We start from the raw sequence: 27,172 nt of genomic DNA, 5'->3' as shown, positions 1-27,172 counted from the left end.
ACCTTCAGTTGCCTGCATCTGATTGGCTGCTTTGGCGCGACAATGCTCGAGGTAACTCACGGTTGTCAACATTAACTTGCGCATAGCATCTGAATTCGCGGAAGCCGTAGGAGGAAAACCAATCCTGTCTACAATTTCACACTGTAAGTATTTGATTACAAGAATTGATATTCAAATCTGTTCCACTGAATGGAAGGAGTAGCGACGTTTCTGCCTGTCGTACAGACGTGATCTTGGCCCAGATCACACGGACGGACAGTTACCACGTACTGCATCACAACCATTGAAGCGTATCGATTCGGGATTTCTGGTTCCCGGTTGCACATCGGCCGAACGGTGTGAGGAAATGTTGAAAATTTCCCACTACGCGGTATACATTAATTAACGAATGTAAGACAAACAAGAAAGATCGATAAAGCATCAATACGTAGAAACTACGTCGAAAAAAAGAGAGAAATAAGGATTTTTCTCCCTGTGTATAAAATTCAAACTGAGAGTTTACTTCATTGGGCAATGTAGCCTGTCCAATAGCTGTTACAGTTTTATTACCAGTAATGTATATTCATCAACTGTTCAAGTCGATCGTCTCGTGTCATTCTGTCTGCCTTTGTAATTAATATTATGTGTTCTTTAAAAAGAATGCGTAAAATTTATGTTATATTTGATTTTGCGTCAGATTGTCGAACCTCAAGACCCGGATTATATGTTCGCCGGTTACAACTACTTCCTCTAAGTCAGGGGTTTACCATAACATGTTTACTACAGGATTCCATCCAATTAGTCATTGTTGTATAAATCTTGTCATCTAAACGGACAAAGTGATGCATTCCAACACATGTTTGATATTATCCTGATATAATAGAACCTGTATGCATCCCACATACAGAAATAACCCAGATAATAATGATAATGAGGATGATAATAATATCATATTTTTGTGATTGTAATAATTATTCATTATTAATCATTATATTCTGTTTTGGGTCAAATATCAATCAAATCATTAATTTAATCTTTTCAATGATCAATAAATTATACCCTCTCCTTATAACTCTTCTTAAATTATGGACATTGTCTACCAAATTTGTTTTAAATGTGAAACAACTGTAAACAAATTTTTATTGTAAATTCTACATTTTATATTCACAAGCAAACATAGACCCCATTTTAACCTTCACTGAATGTCTACCCTGGGGCCTTTTATGCTGGAGGAATAATAAAAGCAGAGGCTCATTGTGTATGGATGAAGCTTTCTGCCCCAGGGGTTTTATTGGCAACTTGCACATTTATGTATTGGTGTCACACTGGTATAAAAGGATTTACTTCAGAGGATTAGATCAATGTGATATTTATTGGTTTGTGACCCAATTTCAGCAATTTTCCGAAAGAGGTTTAGGCATTGTCCCTAACCTCAAAGAACTCCATAGAATTTTGTTAGGGCCCCAGCTATACTTGATATTCAGGCTTTGAAGGTTTTTTTGTATTCTTATGAATTGACTTTATTACTTGCCCGTGAAGAGATCACCCGTTTAATAAACATACAGCTTTATTACACATTGTGTAATACCAAAACGCGTGCTTATGTACTCTCGGAACACGTTTCACGAACAAATATTGAAAGCTCTCAACATCCCTTGGCGTATTCAACGACATTGTGTGTGGAGATGATAGATCACTGGGAGGAGCTTATGCACACTCGATGACCCCAGCAACCTTGTTGCTAGGCTGACGTCACATGGCATTGTTTCACCGATGGATCTTGCAACAAAATTCAACAAATTACGTCATCGGGTATTGTGACGTGATTGTAAACTTTGAGGTGCAAGGCCCCGTTCCACAAGGCGATCGTACTCTAGCGCAACGACAGTCGTTAGTCTAAGTTAAATTATGTGAGTTGTGATAGCCTTAGCACTACGATAATTTTGTGGGACGAACGCCTGAATTCTAAAGCTGGACCATTGTATGATATTAAATTCATACGTTTCAACTTTTGACGTGTTTGAAGTATTATTCTGTTAAACTCAATTGGATTATGCCATGGATCGTGTAGGTGTCAGCCTATTTACACTCAACAGTATAATTCTAAAAACATTATAAATGACAAGTAATAAATAAAATATTAAACTCGCTCTCGTGTAAAACCAATTTTATGAAACTCGTGAATTGTTGTGGTATCTGACTCGCTTTTGCTCGTCAGATACCAGAACTATTCACTCGTTTCATAAAATTGGTATTACACGGGAGCTCGTTTAGTATTCTATTTTTATTATATGGAAATGATCATTGAGATAAATATCTATTTGTAAACAAGTAAAGAGAAGACTTAAACATAGAGAATGGACATTTCTATGACTGATCTTAAAACCACATGGCAAAGAACTGTTTGAGGAAGACTGGATTGATATTATTGGTTTTCATTGATCAGTTGTTTAGTTGTTATGACTGGTTATGACCAGAATCTAAGGTTACCTGAACATACGCTGGGGCCAATGTTGGTAGACAACAGACTGTAAAATGAACCGGTTTGCCACGATAGGTGTACAAAATCTAGGCCATGGTCTCACTCGAGCCTGAAAATGTATTCATAGATGACCTTGTTTGAGATCACCTGATGTAAGAAGTATTTCATTCAGCAGTTGCTCCAGCAAGGCTCTTTCTTGAGCATTTCCTCACCTTCGCAGCCCGCCTCCCTTCCTCTCCCTCACTAATTTGAATTTGTTTGGGTGGGTTGGTTTGGTTGGAAAACATGAATACTTATTCTGTTTGTATTATTACCAAACAATAAAGATGGTGTTTTCACAGTAGTATTTTGTCCAGCTCCTTGTTCGGTTCTGAAACCTGTTCCACAAAACATTCTTAGTGCTAGTACTATCATAATCCTTTGTTAAAGGAAGGGACTTATGATCATCTTAGTGCAAAACTCGCTTTGTGAAACCGGACCTTTTACTCTGATAAATTACCTCTGCAGGATATCTGACACCCTCTCAGATGATAGTCCCGAGAAGTGGACCCACAATTCAGTTGAGGTGGTAAAAAAAATAAAATCAGAAAATTTCAACTTTCAAACAAAGACAATCATCATAATGTTAATGAATAAAAATACCGTATTCGACGTAATAAGCGCCTGCTCTAATAAGCCCCCACAGCGATATTTGCTAATATATTGGCTAGTGAACAATCTCACATTAGCACCCCTTCCAACTGTACACAAGACTTATTTATTCGTATATAATACGCACTCGTAGTTATATGCACCCTTAATTATCATATGGGCAATTAAATCTTGGAAAAATATTTCTGTCCTATATAAACATTTCAGGCTGTCAGCATAAACCACGAAATTGACGATCTTTCAACTCAAAATAATATTCTAATAAGAGCCTCCTATTTCTAATTTTGAGAGCGCCATGGGCGCTTATTAAGTCGAATATGGTACGGTATAATAAAGAGTGTTTATCTCAGCCTGTCCATTGACATGTTTAGTGATGAATGTGTGGTTAGCTCATGCACTGCAGTGTCAGTAACGGGGATACCCTCATGAGAAATACCTACAAAACACTGTGCAATCCCAAAGTGTAGGATCAGATGTGTTGTAGTCAAGGTTATATTGCCAGCTGTTAAACTAGATGTAATTCTATTGCAGAGTTTGGAATTGGGTTCATCTTAACATACACACTGAATAGTTGACTAACCATAGGAGTACATGACACTTGTGTTCATTTCACTGATTATCATAATGTTACCATGGTTACAGTATATGTTTTAAGAATTATAAATGAAAACACTATAATTTAATATTACTGTCCCAGTGCCTAAATCTATGATGTATTGTCAGACCAGGGCCCTCTTGCACAAAGCGATCTTAGCGCTATGACTATTGTAAGCCTTTGTTAAAGTATGGGAGTTACGATCATCTTAGCGCTAAGATCGCTTTGTGCAAGTGGGCCCAGACCAGTTATATTCTTGGCGTATATATATATATATATATATTTATAAATATGGGCCATATTTATTCTTTAGTTGGTTTATGAGACGAATCAACATAAATGATTTTAATCACCATTCTTCGTAAGAAAAATCTCTTATGCTAACAAAATAAACCAGTTGATTATCTTTTGGTATTTATTTTGCAATTTACAAATATATCTTTTATTGTCCAAAAGACAGGGATTGGGCACACGTTCACCTATTTCCACCTTCTCCGTTTACAGGATTAAACATAATATTATGTAGGGGACATGAATAATTTCCAATTGAAGCCTTACATTGTGGAAACATTTTGCACTATGCATATACACTGCTGATATAAAGGTTATTTACAATGCACTGGAAAGTGAAAAAGGTGTACATCTCCTACATATGCAAATATTATACAGTTTAGTATTTACATATATAGTTCTAACAATATTAATGATTAACAATTTCGAAACAATAACATTATGCAGCTACTGAATCTGTTGGTATTTGTTTATAAATTTGTGTACGGACAGACTTTATTTGTATTCAGTAAACATTTAGGTTTGGGTCACCAAATATAATACTGTGTAGCGTTTTTTGTCCTCCAAGATTATCAATAGCTGACAATAATGTCTTCCTAAAGTCATCATATAAAGCATATGAAAAGTGCATTTGAAAAAGTACTGGAATGAATTTTCAAAACGGCCACATTAACAGACAGATCACAATTTAGTATGCTACAGTTGTGTGGCTCAGGCTAGTGTGCAGTATGTTGCTGCCATGCTTACCACAATTAAAGTTGGTTGGTTTGTTGTTTAACGCCACACTCAGCAATATTCCAGCTATATGATGGTGGTCTGTAAATAATCGACTCTGGACCAGACAATCCAGTGATTGATATCATAAGCATCGGTCCACGCAATTGGGATCGGTGACATGCATCAACCAAGTCAGCGAGCCTGACCACCCGATCCTGTTAGTCACCTCCTACGACATGCATAGTCATCTTTTACGGCAAGAATGGGTTGCTGAAGACCTATTCTAACCCGGATCTTCACGCGTATACCACAATTATAGTATATAGGAGGTGATGTAGAATGCTCCAATGCAAAGCTTTAACAGAAGGTACTGACGAACTATGCCCTACTTCTGATGGTAGATTATTTCATTGACCTGATGTATCTATAACATAAGAACTTTTAAATGCAGATGTCTGTGCAAATGGTACAACAAAATCATGGTAGTTGCTGAGATTATGACTGACGTTGTGATGATGTCCACCTACGAGGGGGCATGGGTGGCCCAGCCGTCTAAGGTGCCATGATGTTGTGCAGAGTCGCCTCCCCTGGGCATGCCAGAAACCTATGATAGTGGGTTAGAATCCCGGTTAGCCCCGATTTTGTTTCTAGGTTTGTTAGCGCCATACCTGTGCTCGTGGGTTTCACCGAAGTGGTAAAAGTCTGAGACCTGCATCACTTTATGCTTTCCTCCCACATTAAGCTGACACGCCATGATATAACTAGAATACTGTTAAAAGTGGCGTTAAACCCAACTCACTCACTCACTCACACCTACGAGTTTGTGTTCTTTCATTAGTAGCAGTACTAATCTGGAAGTTTATTATATTTCCCCCGACCCACTACATTGAATTTAAGGCCAAAATGTTTGTAAACCACCTACCAGTAATAATAATTAAAAGCCCAATGAAACTCCCATCATCATTTTTGCAAAAGTAGATGTTTGTTTAACAAGCTGTGTTTGATTGAAGTTATGCTTATTGAACATGTCTCAATTATTATTATCATTGATTATTGCTCAAAATATTTGTTGTTTTAATTATATGTTATAAGTTGTGGTTATTTTCACAAAATGTAACCATGACAACATTATTTTCATTTTTGCCTCCAGTCTTACTGAACCAGAAACTCCACAAAAGCGAATATTTGATCTGTTTAACTGGGATTTATGCCTTTTCCATTAGGCAATATATAATCATGTATTCATGGTAATTATTCTGGGTTCGAAATTTCTTTTATTAGCATGATTAGAGTACTGCTCTTTAATAAAACTATTTTTTTATCCCTGATTTTGTAGAAATTTCATCACATCAAAGTTGTCATATTCAATTGTCTACACAACTTCTCACCATTTAGTGTGAACATTGTTTTCGCAGAAACTTCCCCTGTGGTAACAGCTGAACACAGATCCTGTTTCCCACTGCTGCATGTTGTATTCCCGTCCATAGTTACATGTTACTGAAACTTGTTTGTTCTGATGAATTTAATAGACACGTGACGTGATGCCACACAGTAATATTTATTCTGTCTAGAAGTAGTATGACGATTCACACCTTTATATGGCATGGGAGTCATCCTATTTCTCTCTCTCAGCTCACCATCTTTTTGGGGGGCACGGGTGGCCCAGTCGTCTATGGCGCCACGATTCGCTGTGCAGAGTTGCATCCCTTGGGCATGCCAGAAACCTATGATTGTGGGTTCGAATCCCGGTTCGCCCCGATTATGTTTCTAGGTTTGTCAGCACCATGCCCGTGCTGGTGGGTTTCACCGAATTGGTAAACGTCAGAGACCTGCATCACTTCGGGCTTTCCTCCCACATTAAGCTGACACGCCGTGATATAACTGGAATACTGTTCAAAGGGGCGTTAAACCCAACTCACTCACTCACTCTTTCAAGAGACTGATTTTGTAGAAATTTCATCACATCATAGTTGTCATATTCAATTGTCTACACAACTTCTCACCATTTAGTGTGAACATTGTTTTCGCAGAAACTTCCCCTGTGGTAACAGCTGAACACAGATCATGTTTCCCACTGCTGCGTGTTGCATTCCTTGTTTGTTCTGATGAATTTAATAGACACATTGAACAGTAGTATTAATTCTGTCTGGAAGTGGTATGACGATTCACACTTTTATATGGCATGAAAAAACAAAATATGTTGTGTTTTTTGTGGGAGTCTTCCTATTTCTCTCACCATCTTATTTTGATATTTAAATAAATTTCTCCTGTATCGGCTAGATTTGCTGTATTACTTAATGTTTTAATATGGTTTTGAATTATTCGAAACATATCATTTCAGCCTGTTAAAATAGGAGTATCGACATCTTGCTAATGCTTATCATTGCTGGTTAGAGTGGAATTAAAACAGAATTGCATTTATCACATTTATTAGTTTTAATGTTGAATATTTCTTTTCAGAATTTTTTAGAAATTGGAAAAATTGGAAGAACAGAGCAAGAATCTGAATCATGTCAGGACTCTTAAGTAAAAGTATCGCAAAGAGTCTCTTGTCTGGGAAACAAGGGATGGTTTGTGCCGCATGGATGTCTCGGTCATCTCACCTTGGCATAGCGGGGGAGGAAAACTCACCCCCCAGGGTCCTCATCACAGGTGAGTCAATCATACTGTAGGGGTAGTGGTGTGTGGATCATACTGTAGGGGTAGTGGTGTGTGGATCATACTGTAGGGGGAGTGGTGTGTGGATCACACTGTAGGGGTAGTGGTGTGTGGATCATACTGTAGGGGTAGTGGTGAGTGGATCATGCTGTAGGGGTAGTGGTGAGTGGATCATACTGTAGGGGTAGTGGTGAGTGGATCATACTGTAGGTGTAGTGGTGTGTGGATCATACTGTAGGGGTAGTGGTGTGTGGATCATGCTGTAGGGGTAGTGGTGTGTGGATCATACTGTAGGGGTAGTGGTGTGTGGATCATACTGTAGGGGTAGTGGTGTGTGGATCATACTGTAGGGGTAGTGGTGAGTGGATCATACTGTAGGGGTAGTGGTGAGTGGATCATACTGTAGGGGTAGTGGTGAGTGGATCATGCTGTAGGGGTAGTGGTGTGTGGATCATGCTGTAGGGGGAGTTGTGAGTGGATCATACTGTAGGGGTAGTGGTGAGTGGATCATACTGTAGGGGTAGTGGTGAGTGGATCACGCTGTAGGGGTAGTGGTGAGTGGATCATGTGTAGGGGTAGTGGTGAGTGGATCACGCTGTAGGGGTAGTGGTGTGTTGATCATACTGTAGGGGTAGTGGTGAGTGGATCATGCTGCAGGGGTAGTGGTGAGTGGATCACGCTGTAGGGGTAGTGGTGAGTGGATCACACTTTAGGGGTAGTGGTGAGTGGATCACGCTGTAGGGGTAGTGGTGAGTGGATCACGCTGTAGGGGTAGTGGTGTGTGGATCATACTGTAGGGGTAGTTGTGAGTGGATCATGCTGTAGGGGTAGTGGTGAGTGGATAACGCTGTAAGGCATCTTCGTGAGGCAACGGATGATTAAATGATTAAAAAATGTCCAGTTTTCACCCTTGCCGAAAGTAGGCTGGAATTTCTGGGCTTGATTGTAGCGCCTACAGTGAATATTACAAGTTATATCCCTTCCATGCCCTTAATCACATTCCACCTCTTGTATCACTTGCATTTGCTTCAAACAAAATGGCAGCACCCAGTGAAAACGATCTGATCGATGATCAAGATCTATATTGTAATAAGCGAAGTGTATCCAATCACCTGATCACCTTGATTAAAACATGAAAAGATTTGGAAAATGTCTGTCAACCCCCAGTTGACGGTACACATCCTTTGCAAATTCTGCACCTGTCCGAAATCTGCACCTTGAAAGCTATGTTGTTTATTATAAGTGTTGTGCTGAGTGGTTCACGCGGTAAGGGTAGTGGTGAGTGTAAATAACACTATAATAAACATCATAATAGACATCATAATAATAATAAAACACAACCCACTCATACCAATAAACATCGATCTTTCAATAAGAAATTTTCTTCATGTGTCTACAGGCGGTCTGGGACAACTCGGAACTGGGCTGGCAAAGATACTAAGGTAAGCTTAAACTGTTAATTATTTATGGTAACAGCCAGTAAGCATGATAAGTCTAGTTATCCAAGATGCTTTAGTATAGGATAAGTTTAGTGATCCATGAGTTGAGAGCGTAGGTAACTCTGTGCCTCATTGGTATTTCCATTGGATATATACTACTCAAAAGAAGTTAAGGATCACCCGATTCTTCCATATTACAATAGTTAATCTCTCATGCTATGACAGATTAACATTACCAATATGAAAGAATCGGATGATCCTTAACTTCTTTTGAGTAGTATATTTCCATTGTAATCGTGGTAATGATAAACATAGCGAACCCATTCCCACTTGTCATTGTTTTCAGTCAGTTTGAAAGACACAGTGCAGAACGCAGACTAATAAAATTACCATATTCTTCTATTTGAATTAACTCTTTTAAATTTTTGTTTGTTTCTGAAACATTATACCATGGACCTAAATATTTAGGTCCTTGATTAAACCTCTATCCAAACAAAACGTAAACCAGCCACTCTCTGTTGCAGTCAACTTGACCTTTCCTTAATGTTTCCGAAAACAGCCATTTATCAGCCTAGCTACATGATTGATTAAAGTCTGAATAGGCCACAGCAGTACTCTGCCAGGTGACATGAGTTGTACCAGTGTAGTGTTGCTTCTTATTGATTACTTACAGTCACGGGGTTGGTAGCTGAATGTGTAGACATGACTCAGCAACTCCAGCTCAGGGGAACCCATTATCTCTGAAGGCTTGATGAAACTTATTCTTTTTGTAAGAAAGTTTTTTTCATTACTTGGATAATGGCTCTTCCGTTTTTGGTTTTTTATGATTGCCCAGCGGGGATTCATGTCCCTAGCAACTTAGCTGATCGTCGTAGGCAATTAAGTTTTTGGTTAGTGTTGAAGATTCATTCAGAATTACAAAGTACATACCGCAAAACTTGAAGCGATGTAGACTGATAAGAGTTGAGATATTTTAATTTTTTTTACCACCGACATTTTAAGAACAAAACAAAATTCCTTCATAAAAAATATTAAACATCTAAAGATATATAAGAGGTCATGGTCAGACTAGGTGACTTGGTTGATTGTGTGTCATTGTACCCTGATGGCGTGGATTGTTTCTCATATCAATCACTTGATTGTCTGGTCGAGACTCGATTTATTTATGGCAACTGGTATATTGCTGAGTGCAGTGTTAAACAACATACAAACAAGCAATTATTTTGCTTGTGCCATGTTCACTTGCAAGGGACCGCCTCCGTGGTCTTGTGGTAGAGCGTCCGCCCGGAGAGCGGAAGGTCCGGGGTTCAATCCAAAAGACGTTAAAAAATGATACTTGTTGTTACCCTGTCTGGCGCTTGGCCGTAAGGGGCTAAAACAAGGACTGGTCGGCTCGGAGTCAGTATACTGTGTCTGAGTGGGGTATTTATGTTAAACTGCGGCATGGTATCTCAGTGAGCTAGCACTATAAATCGGCATCAGTCTGGACTAGTACAAGCAGCCACACAAACACACACACGTACATGCACGTCGCTATATAAGTGCAATAATCTTGGACGCGACGTTAAACCCAATTTCACCTTCACCTCACCTCACTTTCAAGGTTTCTTTACACTAAGAGATAAATGGGCTGTGGCACTGCAAAGTATAATGCAGTTTAAATTGAATGATAAGACGACAAAACCATGGTAACACAGGCAACCACCTGTATTAGTTAAGTTATGACATGCTTCAGAGTATCATGAAGTTTTGACTGAGTTTGCAAGTTGGATGAATAGGTGTAGTAAAATCTACGTGTGATTACATGTTTACAGATAAGAAAGTGCATACATGATATTAAATTTTATGACTGATGAGATATGCATGACTTTATATATCTAAAGGGCATCACAATTGACTAATTATGCTTGGGTTAGAAGCAAAAAAATATAGAAATGTAATTTAACTTTTGTTTTCTTTAAATCCTATCATTTTCAGTCTCTGGGTGATGAAATTAAAAATCAAAATGTTCGGATTCATTATTATAATAAAATAAATGAACTGTTTTTTCAGTCAATATGTAAAATAACTGAATATTTAGGTGGTTAATAAATTGCCAAAGTGAAAATTTTAGTCATTTTACACATTGATTGTAACATACACACGATCAAATAAACAAAGCTGAGGTGAAATATTCAGTTTGTATTACAAGTCAAAAGAGTGTAAACGAAAACCGCACAATTGACAAGTGACTTATCCAAACTTTGTGACTATTAGTATTACCAATGCTACCACCAAAGATACCTACATTTCAATATAATTTCAGTGTCAAAACTGTATAGTAATTTTGTTGATCAATGTGACGATACACCCTTATACTATCAATAAAAGCGACAAATGTGCTTGCGGCTGGCACAGCACAGGTATCAAACTTGTCAAATTTCTGGGATATCATCAGGGTATCCTAAGGATAGACAAATTACAAAGGCAACAACCAGTCCCAGTGAATTTTCAGAGATCAGTGCTGTTATCCATATTAAGCTGTTAAGCCAGTGTCTATCGATATGAGGGGCGGTTGGGTAGCCTAGTGGTTAAAGCGTCTGCTCGTCACGCCGAAGACCCGGGTTGATTCCCAACATGGGTACAATGTGTGAAGCCCATTAGTGGTGTCCCCGGCCGTGATATTGCTGGAATATTGCTAAAAGTGGCGTAAAACCATGCTCACTATCCAGATGAAGCTGTTGAAGCCCATCTTTCTTGTGGTTGAGGTCAGATGAGGGCAGATATGCTCCATCACATGTACCTGCTGTGGCCTGGTGAATGTGGCTAACTGGGTTAACAGTATCGACATGTTGCATCAGCTGATGTTCACTGTGCCTCCACTGCAAGGAAGTAGACTTGATTTAAGTCTCTTGAATGTCGTCTTACGCTTACAACTGCTTTTCTTTGTCAGTTGAAAGTTTTGTTTCATTTTATTGAAGGTACTGAGAAGTGCAGCCAACATGGTTAACTGAACATGCTGAAAGAAAACTAAATATTTATTTGTCGGACCCGACAGTCAAATGTAAACAATGTATGAAAAAAGCCTGGTTTGAGCATGTTGAGTCAAAATGTTTTTTTGTGAAGATATTTTCTTGGAAGTTAATTTAACATGTTAAATGTACGTAAACAACAAGGAATCTAGTTTTGCCTCCTGTTTCCATGTTCACCTGTTTCGTTAGATTGTCAAAATAATTGTTTATCACTTCAAACTATAGTGAGTAAATTGTGTGTCTATGAAATTTGATTAATTTATTTAAAATGTGTGAAGTCACCACCGATTATTAATCTGCTGAAACAGCACTGTCATGCTGCAGTATGACTCATGCCAATAAATATTTAAAGCTGAATGTCGGAATAAGTTCTCTCTAGGGAAAATATATCATGGATACCATATCATCGTATTATGTTGAGACCAAATTTCCCTGCTCAGCCTGTGTTGATATAGTGTATGGAGACACTCAGTGTGTGTATTATTTGTATACATGGGATATGGTGTTTGTATATGTAACAGTCGATGTGTAAATTCAGTCAATGTGAAAATGCCTGAAATTTTCACTTAGGCTATTTACAAAACGCCAAAATATTTTCCATTCATTTAAGGACTGACTGTGTATTTTTTTCGGTTCATTGAGGTATGAATCGAAAAACCGATGTGCAAACTGTATGAATCCGCATAGCAGATTCTTACAAAAGTGTGCACATCAGTTGACGTTGACTCGATGAACCGAAACATACAATAGTTTAACCAAAAACAGTTGTTTATATCAAAGCAGTCAAAAATGACGAGATTGATAAACATTCCAGGTTTATACTGTGGCGTGACATGAATCAGGTGATTGTATAATTTATGCACATATAGGAAAGTATTTGAATCTTCATACATGACCTCCATCTCTATTTTGTAAAATAATTTCACTATTTTGTAAATGAAAGCGTCTAACCCCTACCTTTCCATAAGGCTTTCCATAATCATGATAATCCCCCAGTTTGAAAAATGGGTGAATTAGCCATCAGCATGTCCGTCTGTCCATCCTCCTTCTGTTTTCCGTTTCTGGAGCAGAGCTCCAAAACCGTTAAATAATACTTGTTTAAACTTGTCTATCTCATCTCCTAATGACTCTTGTCATATTTGTACATGTTATATGATGCATTGTATCATAATTTATGTTAAACGCATAGGTTACCATAGATACACAGTACCTATCTCATTGATGTTTTTCGGTTGTTATTTATATATTCATGAACATGATGAACGTAATGAACACTTTCTGTTCCAAATCTAAGACATGTAAGGCCCGACACCATATTGAAATATTGGTTTTACACAGTGTTCGAAATAGCTGCCTGCCTGCTAGCCAAATACCAGTGACTTTTAAATTGGGCTGGTAACATTTCCATTAAGCTTGCCCGACTGTCAAGTTGAAAACAATAATCAATATATATTTATTTCTACATATCATCAAATCAGTTAAGGCATCATTTAATGTCAAAGTCTGCTGTCTTATTGTTTCTTTTCATATTTTATCGGATGTGTTTTGAGCTAGTACAATATGATGAGGCCTTGCAACATTTTTTTTGTTAACAAGCCACGGCTCCTTACATGTGAACAAATTCAACACTGGTTGTACAGACCTGCTTATCCCGCCTCCCCCAGGCAGGAGATAATATGGTTATCATCACCATGCAGTAACCATGGTAATATATTTAGTCAGTAATAATTTTTATTCTAAACATATTTTTCTACTCTTGCCTTCAGCATGTTCATATAGTTAGGGCATACAAGCACATCTGTACTATTTACATAAAATCAATTCCATGGTCTACTGAGACATGATAGAACCTAATTGAAGTATTCTTTTTTGGTCATGATTATCATACAACTTGGGCATCCCATGTTTTTGTGTCCTAAAAAATTCAAATAATTGCGTAAGTTTTTAATAAACGAAACTGGGTGATCATTATGTTATATGGTTATATCATGATTTTTCATTCTAATTTGTCATTCTTATTTTTGGGATTGATGTGTCAAGTTGAACTGCCATATTCTTGCACTATGATGCAGCCAGATGTTTCTGGTGTGTGGGTGTGGGTAATAATATACTATAGCGCTGTTGGTTCCAGTTGAAGATTGAATCAAAATGCCTGACAATCTGAAAATACTAAATGTTTTTCCCAGGTAGTCACTAGTGTGATGGCCTTGTCATCATGATGCATATCACCTTTGTAGACATTGGTCTATTACATTTGTAGACATTGGTCTATCACCTCTGTAGACATTGGTCTACAAATGTTGTTTCTTTGTCAGTTTGTTGTTTAATGTTGGTCTCAGTAATAGTCAAGCTACATGACGGCAGCCTGTAAATAATCAAATCTGGACGAGTTGTCTATGTGGTTGGCAAAGTTGTCTATGGGACATCTACGAATTGTCTCTGTGGTTGACAAAGTTGTCTATGGAACATCTACGAGTTGTCTATGTGGTTGACAAAATTGTCTACGGGACATCTACAAGTTGTCTATGTGGTTGACAAAATTGTCTACGGGACATCTACAAGTTGTCTGTGTGGTTGACAAAGATGTCTACAGGACATCTACGAGTTGTCTCTGTGGTTGACAAAGTTGTCTACGGAACATCTATGAGTTGTCTCTGTGGTTGACAAAATTGTCTACGGGACATCTACAAGTTGTCTATGTGGTTGACAAAGTTGTCTATGGGACATCTACGAATTGTCTCTGTGGTTGACAAAGTTGTCTACGGGACATCTACGAATTGTCTCTGTGGTTGACATAGTTGTCTATGGAACATCTACGAGTTGTCTATGTGGTTGCCAATGTTGTCTACGGGACATCTACGAGTTGTCTCTGTGGTTGACAAAGTTGTCTACGGGACATCTAAATGTTGTCTATGTGGTTGACAATGTTGTCTACGGGACATCTGCGAATTGTCTCTGTGGTTTACAAAGTTGTCTATGGAACATCTACGAGTTGTCTATGTGGTTGACAAAGTTGTCTACGGGACATCTACGAGTTGTCTATGTGGTTGACAAAGTTGTCTACGGGACATCTACATGTTGTCTATGTGGTTGACAAAGTTGTCTACGGGACATCTACGAGTTGTCTATGTGGTTGACAATGTTGTCTACGGGACATCTACGAGTTATCTCTGTGGTTGACAATGTTGTCTACGGGACATCTACATGTTGTCTCTGTGGTTGACAAAGTTGTCTACGGGACATCCACACCCACCATACCTGTACTGGTGGAGTTCACCATCCTATAGTATTTGCCGTCATAAGTGCTTAGAACATTCACAAACCTCAAAGCTTACTGAAACCATTCTTAATGAGTTAAATTTGTTTGATAAAAGTTACCAGGCAACTATATTCCCCTTCTACGCTGCTTTCCTCAGTAAATAATCTGCAATATACAAAAAAATATTGGGACTGTCATAACGTTTTGGTCTTAGACAGCGCTCATTAAGATTAAGTACAGATTGATGGGGAAGTTGGTTAGGGGGTGCCTATTGGAGCAGGGTGCTTAATATGGTGAATACGGTATCTCCATGTGTTAAAACATGTAAGACCTGTGTCACATGTATCTCACATATATAGCTGACACGCCATGATATAACTGCAATACTGTTCAGAGTTGTGTTTAACACTAAATCACTCACTCACCCTTTTCCCAGAACCCTGTAGGGAAGTGGAGTTAGTGTGAGCTCTCTGTATCCCATGCTTATTGTAACACGACACACACTGGATTAGGTGGTCAGGATCACTGACTTGGTTGGTTAAAGTAATTGTAGCTCAACACCGTCAAAGTTTGCTCACAATATCAATCACTGGTTTGTCCAGCCCCGACTTGATTATTTACAGGCCGCCGTCATGTAGTTGGAATATTACTGAGTGTGGTGACTTCCAACAACAAGCAAAGAACCCCCAAATAAAGAACACCCATTTCCTTGACGTACAGAAGAGACACCTGCATCATTGTGAATGAGGGAAGGTCGGGTAGCCTAGTGGTTAAAGCGTTGGATCGTCACGCCGAAGACCCGAAGACATGGGTACAATGTGTGAAGCCCATTTCTGGTGTCCCCGCCGTGATATTGCTGGAATATTGCTAAAAGCGGCGTAAAACCTCACTCACTCACTCACTCACTCACTCACTCACTCACTCATTGTGAATGAAAGTGATGACTGGGGCAATGCACATAGAGCTTGCCTAATGTAAGTGTCTGAAGGTCATGACCTTGAATTCATTTTTGGGGATGCTGACGATCACACTGATGCAATATTGTTACATGCGCACAAAACCATAATCACTCATTTGTTTTGTTTGTTTTTTGGCTAAAACCTCTGAAGTCATTCTAGTCTGAGTATAACATCTGTCATTATGACCTTGGTGTTGGTGACTCAGTTCATGATTCATAGCCGTTAACATGATTATCATAATAAGAGAATTAAGGGCCAAAGTTGCAGAAATAAAAGTGTATCATCTAAAATCAATATTATCTAATCATTGACATTCAACATGCCTTGAGAAAAAAAAAAAATCCTATTACCTTTCAAAAAACAATTACTTTTCAAAAACAATAAATGTGCCATTTCTCATATATAAACCAAATTGTATCTCATTGCTATGTGTAAGTAACAGCTTTTATCATATATTAGTTTTATGTTTAAAAACCTCCAGATTAGTAATGACTAATACTGCTACCAATGAGTAAAACACAAACAAATTTTAACAAGGCAAGATACTGAACATGCTGAAAGATAATTACTTTTGCTGTGATTGATTAATATTTGTAGCATTTATCAGATGATTGTACTACTTGTGAAAGATGTCGGGTACTGTTATGGCCGGATTTGAATAGCGAACTGCAGCAGCAAAAAAAGTGGAATTTAGAGTTATCCACCCTTGCATATATGAACATGGCAGACTTGATCGTTTCTAGAAGGCTGGTTACCTATATGAGTGACCAGAGGGCGAGTTGAGGCCTTCTTGACCAGACTTGTGTCTCATCTACTTGCCAAGCATGGATTGAATACGAATTCCTGCCAGCTTCCAAGACTATTCTGGATTCAAGCACAGAGACAGTCCTATTTCAAGGCATTCAACAGTGACAATATTCTGCGGCCTGTGATAACCCCTACAAATATAGAAAAGTCTCCACAGCTACTAATATTACTATAACACGTTGTGACCTAATAGAAAGACATTAGGAATTCAGCCATTATTATTACTCAAGACTACTAGAGAACCTCTGCTGTGCAGATATAGATTTAGAACCAGTTTGACGCCAGCCATACCTTGGTCAATGGCACTACCTCTTTGAATTGTGCAATCACTATGACAGTGAATCAGTAAGTAATGCTTATGTTTCAGAGAGAGGTACGGACGTGACAACGTCATTCTGACCGACATCAACAAGGCTCCCAAAACTATTCTCAGAAGTGGTAAGTACACATGAATAGTAATCCTCAATTATCCAGTGTTTTCTGATTAATACGGTCGACCCATTTGCTACCACAGCTTAGTTTCCAACTGTATTTGAAAGACATGCCACTAAAAATAGCCGTCCAATCTGTTTATATGTGAGACAAATCTTGCGCTAAACTCCTGAGCTAAGTTAGTGAAAAGAGAGATGAGGATGGAGACGTCGCTTCTGAAACGAAACTTTGGTGGCAAATGGGTCCAGGGTATTTATTGTAATACAATGGAGAAATAATACCCTGCATGATCGAGGATGATGATGAGCCCTTGATGGTAGATTGTATGTAACTGGTCCATGAATACACAACAGAGTAGTGATTTAACCTCATTCATCCGAGTACACATCACTACACATTGCTATATTTACACGATCTTGCTTGTGCAGTAACAATGTCAATACTGACTGATGGTGACACTACATGAGAAGAAGTTGCTGAATCGCTAATCAAATGAGGATCATCACTTACGTTTCAGATGGACGAGTTCATTAAAGAGATGTTTGCCATGTTAATTTGTACTTGATGTATCGGCACCCGCTGTTTCGAACTACTAATGCTCGCTTACCTCCTGAATATACTATGCTCATGTCAAGAAGTAAGGGAACACCTGGCAAGGGAAGCATGTATCTGGCATTCTGGGCAAGAATTGTCTCCAACACCTCCAAATCTTATATTATCTCCTCCATTCAAGCATGAGACTGCTGCTGTGTGGTCTAGTGGTAGAATGGAAGGTCCGGAGTTTAATCCCAGCCATGTCATACCAAAAGACATTAAAAGATGGTACTTGTTGTTACCTTGCCTGGCGCTCAGCATAAAGGGGCTCAAACAATGACTGGTCGACTCAGAGTCAGTATACTGTGTCTGAGTGGGATATTCATGTTACACTGCGGCATGGTATCACTGCAGGGCTAGCACTATAAGATCAGCATAATTCTGGACTAGTAAAAGCAGCCACACACACACACAGATATGCATGCATGTCGCTATATCAATGCAATAATCCTGGATGTGAGGGCGGTTGGGTAGCCTCGTGGTTAAAGCATTTGCTCGTCACGCCGAAGACCAAGGTTCGATTCCCGACATGGGTATAATGTGTGAAGCCCATTTCTGGTGTCCCCATTGTGATATTGCTGGAATATTGCCAAAAGCAGCGTAAAACCATACTCACTCACTCACTTGGACGCGACTTTAAACCCTATTTTACTACCATTCTAGCTTGACAAAATACCCACACCCTTTTGCTATCCTAGCTAAATTTAGAAGTGACATCAAAAGCTCAATATCACTTATCACTAACTCCCCATAGAAATTTTCTTCCACGTAATTGTGATATATTTTGAGAGGTTTTTTTGGCGTCCTTTGAAGCCGATTCAAAATGAAGCTATTGTAGTGATATTTGCGGTTGCAGCACGTCAGGCTTGTTACAGAGTTGACATGACAATTTTATGAGCACAATGTGTGACTGATTTTACTGTCATTGTGCCCTGAAGTGGCGTGCATTGTTGCCCATGCTATCCACCACTGGTTTGACTGCCTGGGTTATTTACTGGTTGGATCAGTGCTGCTGGCTGCAGCTGTGAGAAACAATGCCTATAAAAAACTATTTGTCTGAAACTATTGCTCTGTCACTATTATCCTTCAATTATTGTTCTGCAGGACCATTCCTCTTTGCTGATGTCCTGAACCTCAAGAGTCTTCGGGAGATTGTTGTCAACTATGAGGTGGATTGGCTGGTTCACTTCGGAGCCCTGCTGAGCGCCATCGGGGAGCAGAATGTGCCCCTGGCCATGCAGGTCAACATTGAGGGCCTCCATAATGTCCTCGAGGTCTCCAAACAATACAGACTCAAACTGTTCATTCCAAGCACAATTGGTATGAGTCCAATAAGACATCTAACGTGTGGAGAGTTGTCTCCCTTTGACTATGTCCCCAGTTTCAGTTTTACATCAGTTGTAATGAATGTATTGGTTTTCATATTGGTATTGAAAAATGTGGAAATAAGCATGTTATGTACTCGTGTATTAAATGAAAAAACAAAAAAACTGCAGTTTCTACCAGTGTATAAATATCAATTTGGTCACTTGCCAACAGTACTGTTTCTGTATGTAAATGCTGTGGGCTGTAATGGTCATGCCTTTCCGTTCTATCAAAGACACTCAGGGTATGTTTGTTTTTAAAGGTGCATTTGGCCCTGACTCCCCGCGGAACCCAACCCCTGACCTCACCATCCAGCGTCCCCGGACCATCTATGGCGTGTCCAAGGTGCATGCGGAGCTAATGGGAGAGGTGAGCTAGGTGTTACCTCATAGACGCTCACAATGACATCACATCAAACTGTCTACACCAATCTCATCAAATCATATGTTTTACACCAATGTGATACCTCTCTGCGTGAGGACCATCTTCCCGAGGCAAGGGAGTTAACTGACTATAAAAGTTCAGTTTCCACCCTTGCCGAACTAGGAGTTACATTTTGGCTGGACTAACAGGTCCATGCATAGTTCAATCAAAATCGCTCACCGAAATCGATATTTGGTTCGTTAACTGTTGTGCAGATTTCAATCAATTGCAGGATTTGCAAATCATGTGCACTGCCAACTCGTTGGTAGCAGATATTTTCCAAATCTGTTCATGTTTTACATCAAGGTGCTCAAGTGATTTGATGCATTTCACGTGTAAGGCAGATCATCCTGCCCTTTAGTGTGAAGCAAACGCAAGCAATACGAGAGGTGGAACCTGATTGGTAGGCTTAGAAGGGACATAACTGGTAACAGCCACTGGTGGCGCTACAATCTAGCCCAGTAATTCCAGCTTAGTTCGGCAAGGGTGGAAACTGGACTTTTAAAGTCAGTTAACTCTCTTGCCTCAGGAAGATGCGAAGATGTGAAAAAATGTCCCTGTACTATTTATTATTTACTGTGGTGTTAGATATTAAGGGGATCCAAGGTGACATTGTAGTTGCTGCTATAGTCCATGCTTCATGCAACCCCTTTTTTAACATTAGCTCCATGACAAGGGCCCCTTGACTTTCATTCTAAATGTTAAACACAAAACTGTTTCTGTGTAGTACTACAACCAGAGGTTTGGCCTGGACTTCCGCAGTCTGAGATTCCCTGGAGTGATCTCGGCTGACACCAAACCCGGCGGTGGCACCACAGGTATGTCTGCTCATAGATATGTATTATATTGCTGATATATTTTATTTTTTGTTTTAGATAATGACTTGCTTGGTAAATACACCAATCCTATGCTATTCATTTATATTAAAATATGACAAAATCAGTACCTTCAAATTATTCCTAAGAATAGGTCAAGGTCACCCAAAATCACTTTCAGAAGGTACCATGGAACTTGGATTTATTATTGAAGATAAAAGAGAGACAACTTGGTGGTAGAAGGGAGTTAACTAAACAAAGCCTTTCTTTAAAGTGTAGTGTAGGGATGGTAACATTGTTATTATTCATGGCAGATTATGCGGTGGAGATATTCCACGATGCCCTGAAGACCGGCCACCACCGGTGTTTCCTGGGGCCAGACACTCGGCTCCCCATGATGTACATCGACGACACTCTCCGGTCCACGGTCAACTTCATGGAAGTGCCCAATGAGAAGCTGTCCATGCGGACTTACAATGTGACGGCCATGAGCTTCACCCCAAGTGAGATCGCAGAGGAAGTGAAAAAATATGTCCCCGAGTTGGAAGTCACCTACTCCCCAGATGAGAGGCAGGCTATTGGTTAGTATTGTCTTGCGTGTCCTCTCCATGGAGTGAATGAGTTGGACAGCCGTTAGATGGTACTGTCATGCATGCCTTCTTCACAGACATGATGGACCGCCTCCGTGGTCTAGTGGTAGAGCGTCCGCCCGTAGAGCGGAAGGTCCGGGGTTCGATCCCCGACCGCATCATACCAAAAGACGTTAAAAGATTGTACTTGTTGTTACCCTGTCTGGCGCTCGGCATTAAGGGGCTAAAACAAGGACTGGTCGGCTCGGAGTCAGTATACTGTGTCTGAGTGGGGTATTCATGTTAAACTGCGGCATGGTATCTCAGTGAGGTAGCACTATAAATCGGCATCAGTCCGGACTAGTACAAGCAGCCACACAAACACACACACGTACATGCACGTCGCTATATAAGTACAATAATCTTGGACACGACGTTAAACCCCATTTCACCTCACATCACAGACATGATAGTGAGAGAGAGAGAGGGGCAGGTTATTGGTTAGTATTGTCTTGTGTGTCCTCTCCATGGAGTGAGTCAGTTAGACAGTTGGCTGGATGGTACTGTCATGCATGCCTTCTTCACAGACATGAAAGAGAGATAGAGAGGCAGGTTTTTGGTTCGTATTGTCTTGCAGATCTTCTCCTTAGAGTGAGTGAGTTGGCCAGTCATGCAAAGCCATGTTCTTGAATGATGCCCGGGCGGGCGGGCGGTGTCTTTTAAACCAATAAACAGTTATGTCATAAATAAACAATTGTGTTCAATCAACCTGGGAAAGGGCCTCCCTACATAAATGTATTCCTTGATGAGTAAAATATTGGAATACAGTATTTGACTACCGTTGGACTTGGAATTTTTAAGGATTAAAAAAAATAAATTTAAATGGAAATAAAAACGAAACGTGCGGCGAACTTTATGATGATGCGGGCGGTTCCTGAGAACCAAGACTATTTTCTTTTTAGCCTATACTACACATGGCTATTGTTAGTTTTCATGACCACCCCTAGTGAATTATGTTAGTTGATACTTTACCATATGCCCATGGAACAGATGCATCTGCACATAAGCTCTACCTCAATGACAATCAAGTGAACATAGGGCGGTCAGGTAGCCTAGTGGTTAAAGCGTTCGCTCGTCATGCCGAAGACCTGGGTCCGATTCCCGACATGGGTACAATTTGTGAAGCCCATTTCTGGTGTCCCCCGCCGTGATATTGCTGGAATATTGCTAAAAGCGGCGTAAAAGCATACTCACTCACTCACTCACTCAAGTGAACATAGATAATGTTGAATGTGTTAGGGTTGAAACCAAGTAGAATAACACATTCTGCAATGTTGGAAGGTTGGGCTTCTCAGAATACTTGACAATACTATCGTTAGTGTTAGAATGATTTTTATAGTCAACTACGGTTATAACCAACTCAAAGGGACCACTGATTTTAGTTTGATATATCCGTAGTTCGTTATAAGCCTATATAAAGCATATATACAGCAAATGGCCCGAACCAAAAATATGTTCGTTATATCCATCAGTTCGTGTGTTCGTTATAAACGTAGTTTACTTTATCTCTGTATCTATAACATGAAGATTAGGATACCATCATGGGTATATTCTTTCATCATGGCGTCAGTACATCGGTCTGCGCTGACGTCATCAGCTACGTCATAGCGCGAGCTTGCTGGTACTATTTACTATAGCACTCATCACAATGACTACACTACAGAGATCATAGAGTTAAAGACGCAAGAAGCTTATTGGTTATTGTGGTCATATATGCCATGAGAAATGCTTGAACAATTAACTGTCATAAGATAGTCACAGAACTTTTAAACAAATTATCATTTAAGGATGATGTCATCGAATTGTTTTGTGGTTACTTACTGATTTTTAGATCTCTCCATCTTTGTAACAAGAATATTTCCTGAATCAGATTTTGAAGTAAATTTGAATTACCGAGAAAATTAACGATTAGTGACAGCAATACAACTTGTTTCTGTTTCAGCTGATTCATGGCCCCAGGTGCTGGATGACACCAACGCTCGCCGAGACTGGGGATGGAGCCATCAGTATGACCTGGAGTCCATGTGCCGTGTGATGTTCGAGAAGCTCATCCCACAATACAACCAAGTGGAGAGTGCTAAATACACAGAAACAGAGACAGAGACAGTCAAAAGAGAGGCCCTTTAAGTTGTGTTGGAGTTGTCTCCCTTGCAGAGTGGAGTTATCTCCCTTTGCCATGTCGGGTCACTGGAGTTAGTGCTGGTTCTTTGAAGGATGTACTTGTGACCAATTGTTGAAGCTTGTGTGTGTTTCTGTGGAATCTTGTGCATGTTTCCGTGGAATCTCACAAATGCAAGTTTTGAAGTACCAGCATTGCAAGACATTTTCCAGGAAAAACCAAGGTGTGCTATTAGCAGCTGATGGGTATTCCATGTAGTTAAATAAATCAATGTGGAACTCTTTATTTACCTTCACATTCAAGTTTGACATAATAATTTTACAATTGTGATGGGATTTTAGTTACTTTGTAATATTAAATAACTGAAGCTTAATCTTATTTTTTTGCTAATAATTATCTTTACAATAGAATCTCATGCTGAATCTATGTTTGTTCAAAAATGGGTACCTTTTACCGATCTGCCATGATACTCCATATTTTGCTCATAGATTTGTTCTGTTTTTATGCCTGTTTGTTTCCCACTACAGTAGTAATCTGTCTCTGTGTTAAGTGTGCTAAGTGTTAAATCTGTTCATTCAGAGTCTGTTTTTCCAGTGTATGTTTATTTCAGATTATTTATGTATTTCTGTTAGATCATATTTTGTCTTTCCAATTGTTTGAATGATTATATATTTGTGTACAGATACAAATTCCTGAGCAAGACTTTAGTGACTAATATTTTAAGCCGCTTTAGCAATATGTTGCAATATCACGGCAGACATAAACTAAAAGTGGCACAGTACTAGAACTTGAAGTAATCCTAAAATTGTGGTCACTTGTGAAACAGGCCCGAGCAATAACTAGTAACCATTGCTTGAAGCACAAAGGAAACTCACGCCTGTGTTGTATTTATATATGTAAATATCATTTTCTATGGAGTCTATTTTTTTCATCACTTACAGGGTATATGTATATACAATAGTGTGACATAAAGGGAGAGAACCATTACATATCACTTGTAATATTGTATCAATACTTCTATGGTACTTCATGATTGTCAGTGTGCAATGGTAACCTTAAGAGAACATGTTCACTGAAAAATGACAATTATATTTTATCAATGACAAGTGACTTTTGATGTTTACAATACATGTGTATGTTGATGTAGGACAGTATGTAAAAGACTTTAATGGAGCCAACATTTACGTTATTTTTAGCAAGGGTATCTTTAATGTTCTGTTTAAATTTATCCATTTACTATTTGGGTAAATAATTTACTTTTTAACACAAGAGGTGATGGATGTTATTTTCATTCTGTTGTATTATGCTATCTTAGAACCAGTGCTATACAATAGATTGTCTATACCGTTTATGTATCTCCATACAACTGTAAGTATGGTATATATTTATATATATAACATTGTCTTGTGTACTCGGTTATGTCTTTCCGTTGGGGGAAAAAACATCAAAACTCATTACTGTCTGTATAATGCGCACCCCCTTCTACACAGCTGTGTTTTTTGGAAAAAAAGGTGTGCACTATACTCAAGAAAATACAGTATAGTGTGCATTCACCATTCTTGGATTCAAGTTTCTGGAAAAATTGTAATTTTATAATTTATATACAATGTGCAGTCACTATTTTGTTTTGGGAATGTAGTGGAGATAACAAATATGGTCCATGAAAATGTGAATTTTGAGATAAAACATTACAAGATAAAATTATATTTTCAAATTTTAATCTCTCTGCAAATATTTTCTGTACACATGACTTTGATATAAAAAAAATTATTCTCAAATTTTTAACATCCTTTGATAGTAAATGGATACAAACTATGATTGTAAGTTTGCTTTTTTTTGGTGTTCAGTTTGCGTTTTAGTATTTGCTGTTTGGGCAGGAGGTCGATCGGTTCTACATTTTTCTTGGTTATTTTGGAGTCCTTTACCAGTGTTTGTAATAAATGTGTATGTATATGTTTTTGAACAAAATGTTCTCCATGGTGACTCTCTGAGAAGACATTAAGGTATAGCGGGGCTGTGTTATGGTGATCATTGCTCAACTTTGTGTTGTTCCGTTGTTTCTATGTAATGGAGGTTTGAGGAGTCTCACAGTGTTTTGCTGATTACAAATTAAATTCAAGTTGTGTTTTTGAGATCTCAACATGAAGTATATCAAACAAATGAATTCCCGGTGATAAGCGGAAAAACAACGATTCTAAACATGTTCTGAGTTCAGTGAGTGAAGATTTGTTAGTGCCACCTTAGCCATGCTGCGGCTATTTGAGGCTGCTGAGGTACTGTGTGATAACTCTACTGCTTGTGTCACTGTTAGGGGTTGTATTCAACACCAATGATATAATGTATGTCATATGCTCTTTGCTGCATACGTACAAATATGGCTACGAGAGCATCCATTTGATTTGTATAGGGGTGGGGGGTATTTTAGGACTCTGTATTTTTGGCCAAGCTGTATCCAACAGACTATAACTATCAAACAATCTATTTATTTTCACTATTAACACACAAAAGTTCTGGTAATTTCAACAAAACAAACTATTCATATTTTCATCACTGCTAGCAAACAATTTATTTGGGACATATTTCTGAACAAACTTTTCATTTAAAAATGTTTTTCCCCACCCCTAGAAATTAAATGGATGCTCCCTAAATATAAGATATGGTTCCAGGGAGTGTCTGCCTCAGTAAACCAGGTAGTCTGGACCAAACAATCAAGTGATTGATATTGTGGGCAATGATCCACGTCATCATCAAGCATGTCGCCGAATCTGACCACCCGATGTTTATGGTCGCCTCTTATGACCAGCAGGTTGCTGGTTACGTGTTCAACACGGAATCACCACATCTACTTTCTCTCTTGGCCATCATGTATATTGCATCACTGGTGTTCCATCCACTCAAATGTGACGTCAAACAGCTTTGTTGTTACTAGTATATTTATAATCTATATAACCTCAGCTTTATGAATATTGACCATGATATATCTGATAGAGTGTATACAAATATGGCTTGATTATATACCTATGTTTGACAGGGTAGTGACATATGAACCTGTGAACTGTGCAACAAGCCTGTTGTGATGTTTTTTAGTAACTTTTACAAAAGTGATCAAAATAAAATGAAATTCACAAATTTTAACTTGACATTGTTTTAGGACTGACTATTCCTCAATAGGTGTTGTCCCTCGAGGATGTCAGCAAGATAATTTACAGGTGTATGAAAGCCACAACCAATACTGTTTACCAACTCTGAGGCTACTTGAGAGGCAGACACAGTACTGATCAAAACAGTGATTTATGTTCTTTACAAATTTTGCTGCACATATTTGAGTCTGTTTACACATATCACTGAATCTCTCCAAATGTTGACCAGCAACACAATCATTCATTAATTGTGATTTAATTTGGAAATGGATTTTTCCGACCAATTTAAACCATCTCATAAAATATTATCTTTTATTCATATTTAATACTTCTCTTCTGACAGAGAAATGGAATGAGATCTTTTACTCCAAATTGATACCTCTCTGCTGAGAGAAGTATGAAATGAGATCTTTTACTCCAAATTGATACCTCTCTGCTGAGAGAAGTATGAAATGAGATCTTTTACTCCAAATTGATACCTCTCTGCTGAGAGAAGTATGAAATGAGATCTTTTAGTCTGTTTGGATATCTCTCTTCGTAAAAGAGGCAATGCATATGAGTATTCAGTGAGATTTAATGAGACTGTCCTGTAGCATACTCAAGGTCAGATATCTGTTAAAGAGTTATGAACTGGTTTTCCCTTCATCATTGAACAAGAAACATTGACATGGAACCAAATATGTGATATTTATTATTATTTTCTTTTAACCTGGTGTTTGCCTAATGCTTTGTCTATTGGACCACATATTTTTGTCTCATTAAAAAATATAATGTTTGGTGATTATGGAAATAAAGACTAGCAAAGTG

At 38.7% G+C, this 27,172-nt stretch overlaps 1 protein-coding gene across 1 annotated transcript; it reads left to right on the top strand.

The window, feature by feature from the left end:
* Window positions 1-27,172, top strand: LOC124111605 (L-threonine 3-dehydrogenase, mitochondrial-like). Its single transcript, XM_046471366.2, has 9 exons — window positions 1-143; window positions 7,176-7,367; window positions 8,773-8,815; window positions 17,216-17,286; window positions 18,979-19,194; window positions 19,502-19,608; window positions 20,390-20,480; window positions 20,792-21,058; window positions 23,049-27,172. The coding sequence occupies exons 2-9, from the start codon at window positions 7,226-7,228 to the stop codon at window positions 23,231-23,233; spliced, it is 1,122 nt and encodes a 373-aa protein (XP_046327322.1). The 5' UTR covers window positions 1-143; window positions 7,176-7,225; the 3' UTR covers window positions 23,234-27,172.

This window comes from Haliotis rufescens, unplaced genomic scaffold, assembly GCF_023055435.1.
Source record: "Haliotis rufescens isolate VD_foot unplaced genomic scaffold, xgHalRufe1.0.p SCAF_2, whole genome shotgun sequence".
In the NCBI taxonomy this organism is placed as follows: Eukaryota; Metazoa; Mollusca; class Gastropoda; order Lepetellida; family Haliotidae; genus Haliotis; species Haliotis rufescens.
Note: the sequence above shows the minus strand (reverse complement) of the source record. Positions and strands in the feature narration are given on the sequence as shown.